This window comes from Triticum aestivum, chromosome 5B, assembly GCF_018294505.1.
Source record: "Triticum aestivum cultivar Chinese Spring chromosome 5B, IWGSC CS RefSeq v2.1, whole genome shotgun sequence".
In the NCBI taxonomy this organism is placed as follows: domain Eukaryota; kingdom Viridiplantae; phylum Streptophyta; class Magnoliopsida; order Poales; family Poaceae; genus Triticum; species Triticum aestivum.
Genome location: NC_057807.1, coordinates 482,483,769 through 482,495,100, shown reverse-complemented (window position 1 = coordinate 482,495,100; position 11,332 = coordinate 482,483,769). Strand labels below are relative to the sequence as shown.

The following is an 11,332-nucleotide window of genomic DNA, read 5'->3' as shown; positions in this document are numbered from 1 at the left end:
CGGTGACGACGACAATGACGTTTTTTTTTTCCTGCAACCGTGTCTCCATTTTGCTACGACCGGCAACGAAAAATGCTACAACGGGCATTTCTTTTTGCTGGAACCAATCAATCGCCGGCGAGACGGAGCTGCATCCATGGCGTGCGCAGGTGGCGAGGGCGGGGTCCATCCATGGCGAGTGCGGGGGCGGCGAAGTTGCATCCATGGCAAGCGCGGGCGACGGAACTGCATCTTGGGGGGTGCGAGACACATTGAGATGCAAAGGCAGAGCTGCATCTGGCGAGTGCCCCCGGCGAGCTGCGGCGGTGAGTGGCCCCGTCGACGAGGATGACCGGCGAGGGCGCCAATCGGCGACGGTGACGCCGCGGTGGTTCTTCAAGCTTGGTCGCTGGGGATGGCGGGGTGTCGAACGATAGCTGTGGCGGGGGATAACTAGGAGGAAGACGAATCAGAGATCAGATCTAACGGCCCTTAATCGTTTTATCGGGTGGCTGGGGCTGGACCGGCCGAACAGTTCGGCCGGCGCACCGGCGCCTATAAGCATTTATTTTTTTGGAAAATAGGCTGTTGGACAGTTGGAAAAACTTTCCCTTCACTCTCGCCGGCCCCTACACGCGCAGCAGCGGCGCTATGGTCTCGGCCATTCCATTTCCGGCCACCGCTCCGCTGCCGGAAACCTAGACACGCCGACCGCCTCCAGCCGCTGAACGCCGTCCCGGGCCTCCTCGTCACACGGAATCGACCGCCATCAGCCAAGCATCTCCGGACCTTCAGCCGCCGGATTTGACCTGACCCTCACCGCTTTCGGCCAAGGTAATTTACCCCCACACCCAGCCTCTAGATCAACCCCATCTACGCTACGCTTGCTTTTTGGAGTTCCATGTGGATTCACTCTCATGTCGGCATACTCTCCAGCAAATCGCCCGATGAGTTGCGTCTTCTAATGGCGGATCCGGTGTCGGCTGCTGTCGCTGTTGGGTGGGCCATGAAGGCCGCTGGGTGGGTCGCCTCGCCCATCATCTCTGAGCTTTACAAGAAGGCCTCCTCCGTCCTCAACTTGGATGCTTCGGGGAAGCTCAAGGAACTGGAGCCAAAGATTTTGCTGCTACAGCGCGTGATGGAAGTAGTTGAGGAGAGCCCTTACAGGCCTTGTCTGGAGCAGCTGTTCAGCGATCTGAAGTCTGCTTTCTACGAAGCAGAGGACATCTTGGATGATGTTGAGTATTACCGTCTCGAGAAACAGATACAAGATGACTATCTCAAGTTAGAGGTGGCCACGCCTCGACGGAACAAGAATCGTGTGAAGAAGCTCTTGAAGTCTGCCGTGAAAAAGTGCAATGCCCTGAAAGATGAGGTGCTTCTCTACCTCTCTGTTTGTTCTTCTGATTTTCTCTCTCAGGCATAAAGGTTTTTGTGCAAAATGTACTACATGAAAATATGTTAGAATTGCCAAAAGTGAATATCATCCAACCCTTGATTTTCCGGTTTATTTGAGGCAGACTGACTTTACAACTTAACAACCATAAGCTTTCTTGGAACAAGCGACGAAGTGACGAACAAAATCTGAGTTGGTGGAAGGTTGGATGATATTAAAAATAACCTTATTTTGCAAATCAAGCTGAAAATTAAACTTCCTTCAGTTTTTCAATGTATGTTTCTCGGATCCTTAGAAATATTTTCTCATTCATAGATTTCCTCGCTTGGTATTTTGTTTTGCAGCAGTGTGGCATGTCAAAAATCGAGTTGAAGCAGAGCCTAGAAAAAATAGAAAAGGTCATAAATGATGCATGTGGATTTTTTGAACAGATGAACTTTACAAACAAAAGTAACACTAATCTGACCAAACCTGCCAACTCACGAGGTGCAGTCACTACGGCGAGGCCTCCATCTGTGGTCATCGGACGAGATAAAGATTGTGATAACATAGTAGCAATGCTTCATGATAAGGAAGAAGGTGCTCAACCAGACACCAAGAGTGTTCAATGTTATTCCGTAATCGGCATTCATGGCATCGGTGGTTCTGGGAAATCAACCCTTTCACAACTTGTTTGTGCCCGTGAGCAAAAGGATGGTCATTTCAACCTTGTTATGTGGGTTCACGTTTCTCAGGATTTTAGTGTGGATACCATTTTCGGGCAGATGTCTGAGGCCGCTAGCAGGACCCCGTGCCCTCAGTTCAATAATCTTGACACCTTACAAACTAATTTGGAGAAGGTACTGCATGGAAAACGGTTCCTCTTGGTACTAGATGATGTTTGGTACAATAATAGAGATGTGAGGCAGTATGAGAAGCTGCAACAGATACTTTCACCGCTGAACGCTGGAGAAGCAGGAAGCAAGATCCTGGTGACTAGCCGAACTAAAGATGCATTGATAGCTCTGGGTGCTGCAGAGCAGAGATGTATTCCCATGTCAGTCCTAGGTGAAGATGTCTTCCTGAAATTGTTCAAGCACTATGCATTTCACAACGTGTGCGTTGCTGCTGATGACCGAATAAGACTCGAAGACATCGCAACTCAGATTGCAAAAAAGCTAAAGGGGTCGCCTCTAGTGGCCAAAATTGTTGGAGGGCAGCTACGTATGAGGCCAAACATTGATTACTGGAGAATTTCGCGAGATGGGAACCACTTGGATGACACCATGGGAGCTCTGTGGTGGAGCTACCAACATCTTGATGAACAGGTCAGACAATGCTTCGCTTACTGCAGTATTTTTCCTCGGAGACGTCAGTTGGAACAACATGAGTTAGTTAAGCTTTGGGCTGCAGAAGGGTTTGCTAGAAGTAGCGATGAAGGGAAGGATTCAGAAGATGTTTGCCAGGGATACTTTGATGTACTAGTGTCAGCCTCATTTCTGCAACATGGAGTAGGGAAGTACTCCAGTAAAACGGACACTTATATAGTTCATGATCTGTTGCTTGATTTAGCGGATAAGGTCGCTGGAAGTGATTGTTTCAGAACTGAGAATCGGTGGAAAAGGTCAGGAGATAGCTGGACAATGGAAGGATGTGAAGATGAAGTTCCCCCAGACATCCGCCATGTTTTTGTTCAGACCTATGGTTCAGAATTGATCAATGAGAAAATATGTAAATTGGACAACCTGCGCACTCTCATCATTGACAGTGCAGAAGGGAGAACACCAGTTGAGGAGAAAGTCCTCAAGAGTCTGTTTGTGAGGCTAAGGAAGTTGCGGGTGCTTACCGTAGCTAGTGATCAAGGTATGTTGTCAGTCCCAGAATCTATTGGTCAGCTAAGGCATCTACGGTATCTTGCTTTTATGACCAGATATGGTTCAGACAGCAGGCTGGTTTTACCAGGCACTTTGACCAAGCTTTACCACATGCAGGTTCTAGATTTTGGTAACATTAGCGATTTGGTGTTTGGCTCGTGTGAAGATATGTTTAGTCTCATCAACTTGCGACATATAATCCGAGTGCCGTTTCGGGAAATTCGAAGCATTGGCAGGCTGACATTACTTCGAACGCTGGAAACATTTGAAGTAAGAGAGGAACAAGGGTGCGAGTTAAAGCAACTCAGCGACCTAAACCAGCTTTGTGGCAAACGGACTATCTTGGGCCTCCAAAATGTTGAAAGCCAGCAGGAAGCTCTTGAAGCCAACCTAGCCGATAAAGAAGGGCTCAGAACATTGGAACTGTGGTGGAATTATGATGAGAGAGCAGAGTTAAAAGAAAAGGAAGTTCAGACAGAGGTACTAGAGGGTCTATGCCCACCGAAGCTTCTCGAATCACTGACCATATACTGCTACGATGGTTTGAGATACCCAAGTTGGATGATGGGTAGGCACAATGGTGGCCCAAAGTATCTGAGCACACTCAGCCTGCACTGTTGCAGCACAGAACTTGGCCCAGAACTTGGTGGGTTTTGCCCTCACCTCCGTTCACTCTATATCTTCGGTTGCAGCTGGGACACCTTGCCAGACAAAATGGAGCACCTGACGTCACTGAAGGTCCTGGGCCTCGATCGCTGCCGGAATATTCGGTCGCTTCCAATGCTGCCGCAGTCTCTTGAGTGCTTCAGACTCAGTCGCTCCAATGAGATGTTGACGAGTTCGTGCAGAACAGTTAGAGATCCCAATTGGGAAAAGCTTCAGCACGTTCCTGAAGTATATGTTGAAGGTAAATCAAGTCACTCGCACAATAATATATCATTTGGTGTGTGTTGCATAGCATCACCATATATATCTTCCATGTCAAGAGTTGTTAGATCGTTTCTTAATCAGTTTGCTAAACTGGCAAACACCAGGCTACCGGCTGGAAACGAGAGCCTGATATACTTCACCATCAGAGCCTGAGATCCCCTGAAGGCCTAAAACGTGAAGTCGCGTGATCCTCAAACCTTCCTACCAATATACTCCCTCCGTTCGTTTAGATACATCCATTTCTGTGACAAGTAATTCCGAACGAAGGGAGTACATCGTCCATTGTATGTCACTGATCTTATGAGTGAAGCGGTGTTGCCGCGTCATCGACTGTAGTGAAGCGGTGTTGCCGCGTCATCGTGGCTACACGCTGCCGAATTTGATGATGTATGCAAATGATGCACACTGGTTTTATCTTTTTCCCCCTCCCAGTGGGCTTATATATGGTCCTTGATAACGAGACGCACATCTATATCCTGTAAAAATGGTATGAAACCATTGAACACTGAACTCGCGTGTTTCCATTGGTTTGTAGTTGTTGAGTATATTTGATTCATTAGAAACATAAAATAGACTAGGATTTGTCCTGCCTTGTCTTATACTTCAAGTTGGTCATTGTATTCCTACATATATGCCCACGAGGCTCAAGCAATATACATCAATTCCACCAATCCTTCTCTATCCCTTTTAACATGGTATCAACCTTACCTCGATCCACCGTCAGGGGCCGCGCCGTCTGTACTTAGGGTTCGTCCGCCGGTCGTGTTGGCCGGCTTCCCTACAGAGTCTTTTTCCCAAGCCCTTGCTCCGGCTTCTCTCTCTCTCCTGACGGTCATCTTGATCGGCATTTTTTTGGGTTTTCCGATCTAAGATCGGTTTGCGTCGCCCGCTGCCGCCGTCGACCCCCGCTCCTCTACTCTGACATCGGCGTCGACTACACCGGCCACTTCGTCATCAACCGCGCGGCAAGGCTGGACGCGCCGCCCAAGGGACGCCTTCGTGCGTTGCCGTCGGCCGCTCATCCGCGTGATCTCCATTGCCGGTCCATCTTCGTCTTCATCGCCCGGGACATGACCGACAACGTCGCCATCGACTGATATGTGTGTCGTCATTCTCCATGGCGCGTACAACACCGCCGTCGGTTTGATCAACGGATCACGTGCCTGTCTTCACCAAGCACGTCCCCGAGCACGAGCCTACCGCCGATCGAGACACATGTTGCCGTCGCATCATCCCTTCGGACCGCTGCGTCGCCGCCCCGAGGTCTTCGCATCGGCTGTCCTGACCTCGCGGCGCTGCTGCCAACGCCCCTTTGGGCTGTCACGTCGCTGCCCGCAGTCCACGCCGCCGCCCTGAGAACCTTCCGCCGGCTACCCCCGTAGCCGCCGCCGCCTTTGCGTCGCCCTTAGGGCTATCGTGCCACGACACGCGGTCCAAGCCACCTCCCGTCGGGCTGCCGCCCCTGGCTAGTGGTTCTCCCTGCGGCTGCCCCGACCCGTGAGCCGCCGCTACACCTTATCGGGTTGTAGCGCCGCCCGAGGTCGAGGCCGTCCCTGTTGGGAACGTTGCATGGAAAACAAAAAAATTTTCTACGCACACGCAAGATCTATCCATGGAGATGCATAGCTACGAGAGGGGAGAGTATGTCTACGTACCCTTGTAGACCGTTAAGCGGAAGCGTCTATCAACGCGGTTGATGTAGTCGTACACCTTCAAGATCCGCCCCGATCAAGTACCGAACGTACGGCACCTCTGCATTCAGCACATGTTCAGGTCGATGGCGTCTTCGCCTTCTCGATCCAGCAAGAAAGGTGAAGGAGTAGATGAGTTCCGGCAGCACGACGGCGTGATGACGGTGGTGGGGAACTTGTTCCCGTAGGGCTTCGTCGTGCACTGTGGAAAAACTTGACGGAGGATGAAACCGGGGAGAGGGGCACCGCACACGGCTTGGGGATTGTCGTGGGGTGTGTGGTGTCCCTCCCTCTTATGTATATATAGGTGGGGGGAGGGGATACAGCCAGGGTGCACCCCAAGGGTGGCTGTCGGGCCCCTTGAGCATCTGCCCTATGGCGCGCCCCCCTTATTTTCTCTCGGGGGAAAGGAAAGGGGAGGAGAGGGAAGGCAAGGGGAGGCCGACTCCCCTCCTTCCTTTTCTTCCCAAGGCCTGTGGCCATAGGAGGGGCACGCCATCCCCTTTGTGGGCTGGTGTGCTCCCCTCGTTTGGCCCATATGGCCCAATAAACTCCCGGGGCCTCCCGGACCTCCTTCAGGTGATCCGATGATTACCCGGTACATTCACAAACCTTTCCGGTGACCAAATAGCATCGTCCTATATATCGGTCTTTACCTCCGGACCGTTCTGGAGCTCCTCATCATGTCTGTGATCTCACCCGGGACTCCGAACAACATTCGGTCACCAACTCGCACAACTCATATAAATACTATATCATCAACGAACGTTAAGTGTGCGGACCCTACGGGTTCGATAATGATGTAGACATGACCGAGACGCCTCTTCGGTCAATAACCAATATCAGGACCTGGATGCCCATATTGGTTCCTACATATTCTACGAAGATCTTTATCGGTCGAACCTTTATACAACATACGTAATTCCCTTTGTTTGTCGGTATTGTTACTTGCCCGAGATTCGATCGACGGTATCTCCATACCTAGTTCAATCTCGTTACTGGCAAGTCTCTGTACTCATTCCATAACACATCATCTTGTAACTAACTCCTTAGTCACTTTGCTTGCAAGATTCTTGTGATGTTGTATTACTGAGAGGGCCTAGAGATACCTCTCCGATACACGGAGTGACAAATCCCAATCTCGATCCATGCCAACTCAACAGACACCTTCGGAGATATCTGTAGAGCATCTTTATGATCACCCAGTTATGTTTTGACGTTTGATAGCACACAAGGTATTCCTCCTATATCCGGGAGTTGCATGATCTCAAGGTTGAAGGAATATGTATTTGACATTAAGAAAGCGGTAGCAATAAACTGAACGATCATATGCTATGCTAACGGATGGGCCTTGTCCATCACATTATTCTCCTAATGATGTGATCCCGTTATTAAGTGATAACACATGTCTATGGTTAGGAAACCTTAACCATCTCTTAACCAACGAGCTAGTCTAGTACAGGCTTACTAGGGACACTGTATTTGTATGTATCCACACATGTATTTAAGTTTCCGGTCAATACAATTCTGCATGAATAATAAATCTTTATCATGATTAAAGAAATAGAATAATAACCACTTTATTATTGCCTCTAGGGCATATTTCCAACAGTCCCCGCGGCATCGCTGGCCCGCGCACCACCGCTGGGTCGCCCCTTCGGGCCGTAGCGCCACGACACGCGGTCCACGCCACCCCGAGGTCTTCCCGCCGTCGCCCCGACCTGCCCACCGCCGTTTCGTCGCCCCTTTGGGCCGTAGCACCACGGCCTGCTCCACTTTCACCGCACGTTGACTTCCCGTGGTATGTGTCACGCCGCCTCCCTCGGTACGGGAACGCCACTGTCCACCCCGGTATTCGTCATGCTGTCGGGTTTCTCGCCTACGTTGAGCACCGCTGTCGTGCTCTAACCAAGTTGCCGTTGCTCTTCTTCGGTCAGCGCCGCTGCTACCCCCGTAGCAGTCGCCGCCGCCTATCCACCCCTTCGTCTTCGTCCAGCACCAGCCCGTCGTCAGCATCACCATCATCTGCCCCGACCACTTCGCCTACTCCGACCACCATTGGTGACATCGGACCCACGCCGATTGGTGCCACAACCGTTGTCGATCTTCTTCTCAGTTGGCCCTCTGAATACTTGGCATGACATACAACTCATACAGGTTCCTCACGCATGCTGGTGCTGGGAACACTGATGCGTGCCTTCATCCATGACATATCATGAGGCTTGGCAATCCTGGTTGGTGTTTCGTCAACATCGTATTCGTCCGTCTACGCATGCCCGATGCTGGCTACACTGATGCGTTCCTTCGTTCACGATGTGTCCCCGGCGCAATGTGTCGTCCACAACGTCTTCTTCCCATCGCATCACTACTTCGACACCACTGCGCCCATGAGTAACTCAGCGCCTCCTTGCGCCCGCGGCTACATCGCGACTGAAAGGATCGAGAAGAAGTGTCTAGAGGGGGGTGATTAGACCCTCAACAAAGTTGGCAGTTTTCAAGTTTTTTAAGTTGAGGTGGTAGATTAACACAATTTCAAGCATGCACAATACAATTCAAGCAAGCATGCAAAGAGTATATGAGTAGCGGAAAGTAAAGCATGCAACTTGCAAGAAAGTAAATGGATGGGATTGGAGTGTGCAAACGCAATTGGAGACACGGAGATTTTCGGCGTGGTTCCGATAGGTGGTGCTATCGTACATCCACATTGATGGAGACTTCAACTCACGAAGGGTAACGGTTGCGCGAGTCCACGGAGCGCTCCACCCACGAAGGGTCCACAAAGAAGCAACCTTGTCTATCCCACCATGGCCATCGCCCACGAAGGACTTGCCTCACTAGGGTAGATCTTCACGAAGTAGGCGATCTCCCTACCCTTACAAACTCCTTGGTTCAACTCCACAATCTTGACGGAGGCTGCCAAGTGACACCGAACCAATCTAGGAGACACCACTCTCCAAAAGGTAAGAGATGATGTGTTGTTGATGAACTCCTTGCTCTTGTGCTTCAAATGATAGTCTCCCCAACACTCAACCCTCTCTCACAGATTTGGCTATGGTGGAAAGATGATTTGAGTGGAAAGCAACTTGGGGAAGGCTAGAGATCACGATTCATATGGTAGGATTTGAATATCTTGGTCTCAACACATGAGTAGGTGGTTCTCTCTTAGAAAATGAGTAGTGGAAGTGTAGGTATGTTCTGATGGCTCTCCTCACGAATGAAGAATGGGTGGAGGGGTATATATAGCCTCCACAGAAAATCTAGCCGTTACACACAGATTCCTAAACTCGGTGGGACCAAATCAGCAAACTCGGTCAGACCAATTCAGGTCAAAATATGAACGTTAGAGTTTGCGATGGGACCGATATAGTCATCTCGGTGGGACCGATGTGTGCAGGGGTTAGGGTAAAACCTCAACTCGGTTTGACCTATTACTCAAACTCGACGAGACCGATTTTGGTAATAAGCAAACAAATGATTGGTCAAGCAAACTTGATGGGACCGATTGCACAAACTCGGTGGGACCAATTTTGTTGCAATAGGTCATAGAGAATTTTCAAGCCCATCTTGGTGAGACCGAGATCCCATCGGTAAGACCGAAGTGACTAGGGTTTGGCAGTGGATGAATAAGATGAAACTCGGTGGAGTCGGATAGACAAAGTCGGTGGGGCCGAGTTTGACATTTAGCTTTAGGACATATGTGGATGTGAGAAAGTGGATGAGGGTTTTGGAGCATATCACTAAGCACTTTGAGCAAGCAGGCCGTTAAGCAACACTTCATCCCCTTTTAATAGTATTGGATTTCCTATGGACTCAATGTGATCTTGGATCACTAAAATAGAAAATGTAGAGTCTTGAGCTTTTGCCAATATTTGTACTGAGCATCTTGAAGGGGTTCCACATCCTCTTGTCCATGTCCATGCCACTCTAACGTTGAACTTATCTAAAATATACTAGGTAGAAGTATTAGTCCAACAAGAGATATGTTGTCATGAATTACCAAAATCACCCAGGGAGCACTTGTGCTTTCAATCTCCCCTTTTTGGTAATTGATGACAACATACATCAAAGCTTTAGATAAAGATATAAGGGAATAGCGAGTAAAGCTTTGGAAGGACATGCAACATGCATTGGCTCCCCCTACATGCATGCAATCATGTGATAATAAATCATAAGAGTATAAGAATGCATAAACATGTCAGAGCAAGCAATGATTTACATGTGTCTTGGCTATATGCATCAGAGCAAATGATATAGATACTGGAAATATACCTTCATATGCATGTGTCTCTCTTGCAAACAATATGTACCACAACAAGAGATCTTCATGCACATGAGTGTGATTCATATACTTACCTTGTGGTCTTGAACTGGCTTGAAGAAGATGTACCTGGGTAAACAAGGTTAGATAACACAAGAACATCTACTAGATAGAGCAAGAACTAAAGAGCACAAGAATACCAAGACTGAGATGACATGTAGAGTGTGAGTACTAGGTACTCTATTTGGATATTGACATGTCCCCAAGAATAAAGATATGCAATGAATTCCAAAGATTTTCTTCCCTTAGATGTCTTTCTCCCCCTGAATCTGACATGGGATAATGGGAGTAGATAGGGTAGCACAAAATCAGAGCAAACAAGAAAATCAGAGCAAGATAAAGTCATAACATATACTATCATGTCTTTCCCCTCTTGAAGACATGAGACAACTTTCCTCTTAAGAATAAGAGCATTAGGAGAAGCTTTTATGAGTGCATTCTCTCTTATGTGATAAGCTTTGATGTGCTCTCTCTCCCCCTTTGACATCAATTTCCAAGAAGGAACTTCTGAAGCATGAGTCAAGTAGGTTTGGTCGTGGAGTCACATTTCAAAGCCACGTGAAATATTGATGCTGGTAGAGGACAAGTTTCAAAGAATGGAGCTGTGACAAATATGCAAAATGCAAGTGACATAGATTTTGTCTCAGGACTGAAATCGGTAGCACCAAGTGGTTGCAATCGGTGGCACCGAGTTGATTCGGTTCAGTCGAAGAAATCAATCCGGTGAGACCGAGTTCAACCCAGAGAGTAACTTCTTGTCACCTCAACTCACTAGGCAAATAAGATCTCACAAGGATATGCAAGGAATTAACTGAATGATTTGCAATGAATTGGATGCAGGGAAATGCAGAAAATAACAGAGAAAATATAAGACATCTAGATGAAGTTATTTTTTGAAAGGGGAACTTGCATGCCTGAGATAAATGCAAGGGCACAAAGAAACGACAGAGAACTTCATCTAGAATTGGTCGGCGACAAAGTCACCTATGTTAGAGTATATTGACTTAGGAGTCAAGTGAAGACACTTGATCATAGGTCATACTCATCATTAAGCTCAAAATGGGGTTGCCATTTTTCGTTTAAGCATTTTGATGTATTCTCATCTTGTTGAGTTTCTTTGACCCATGTCTTGGGGTTACGCTTCTCTAAGATGGAATGACATACC

General features: G+C 48.5%; 1 protein-coding gene across 5 annotated transcripts; it reads left to right on the top strand.

Moving 5' to 3' along the window:
• Positions 1–557: 557 nt before the first annotated feature.
• LOC123112656 (putative disease resistance RPP13-like protein 1) lies at positions 558–4,759 on the top strand. 5 transcript variants are annotated; one of them, XR_006455629.1, is made up of 5 exons: positions 558–813; positions 916–1,354; positions 1,720–4,135; positions 4,263–4,461; positions 4,493–4,759. XR_006455629.1 is itself a non-coding variant. In XM_044533711.1 (4 exons), exons 2-4 carry the CDS (start codon positions 944–946, stop codon positions 4,286–4,288), a joined length of 2,853 nt encoding a protein of 950 aa, XP_044389646.1. In that variant the 5' UTR covers positions 558–813; positions 916–943; the 3' UTR covers positions 4,289–4,759. The 5 variants fall into 5 exon arrangements, 3 of the variants coding, with proteins under 3 accessions (XP_044389646.1, XP_044389645.1, XP_044389644.1); XR_006455628.1 differs by having other exon boundaries at positions 1,720–4,461; XM_044533711.1 differs by having other exon boundaries at positions 4,263–4,759.
• The last annotated feature ends 6,573 nt before the right edge of the window (positions 4,760–11,332 follow it).

Bases quoted from the DNA above. Each gene is read 5' to 3' on its own strand.
- LOC123112656 (XM_044533709.1), top strand. From the start codon at position 944: ATGGCGGATCCGGTGTCGGCTGCTGTCGCTGTTGGGTGGGCCATGAAG. The intron at 1,355-1,719 runs GTGCTTCTCTAC...TTTGTTTTGCAG, and splicing joins GCAATGCCCTGAAAGATGAG to CAGTGTGGCATGTCAAAAAT.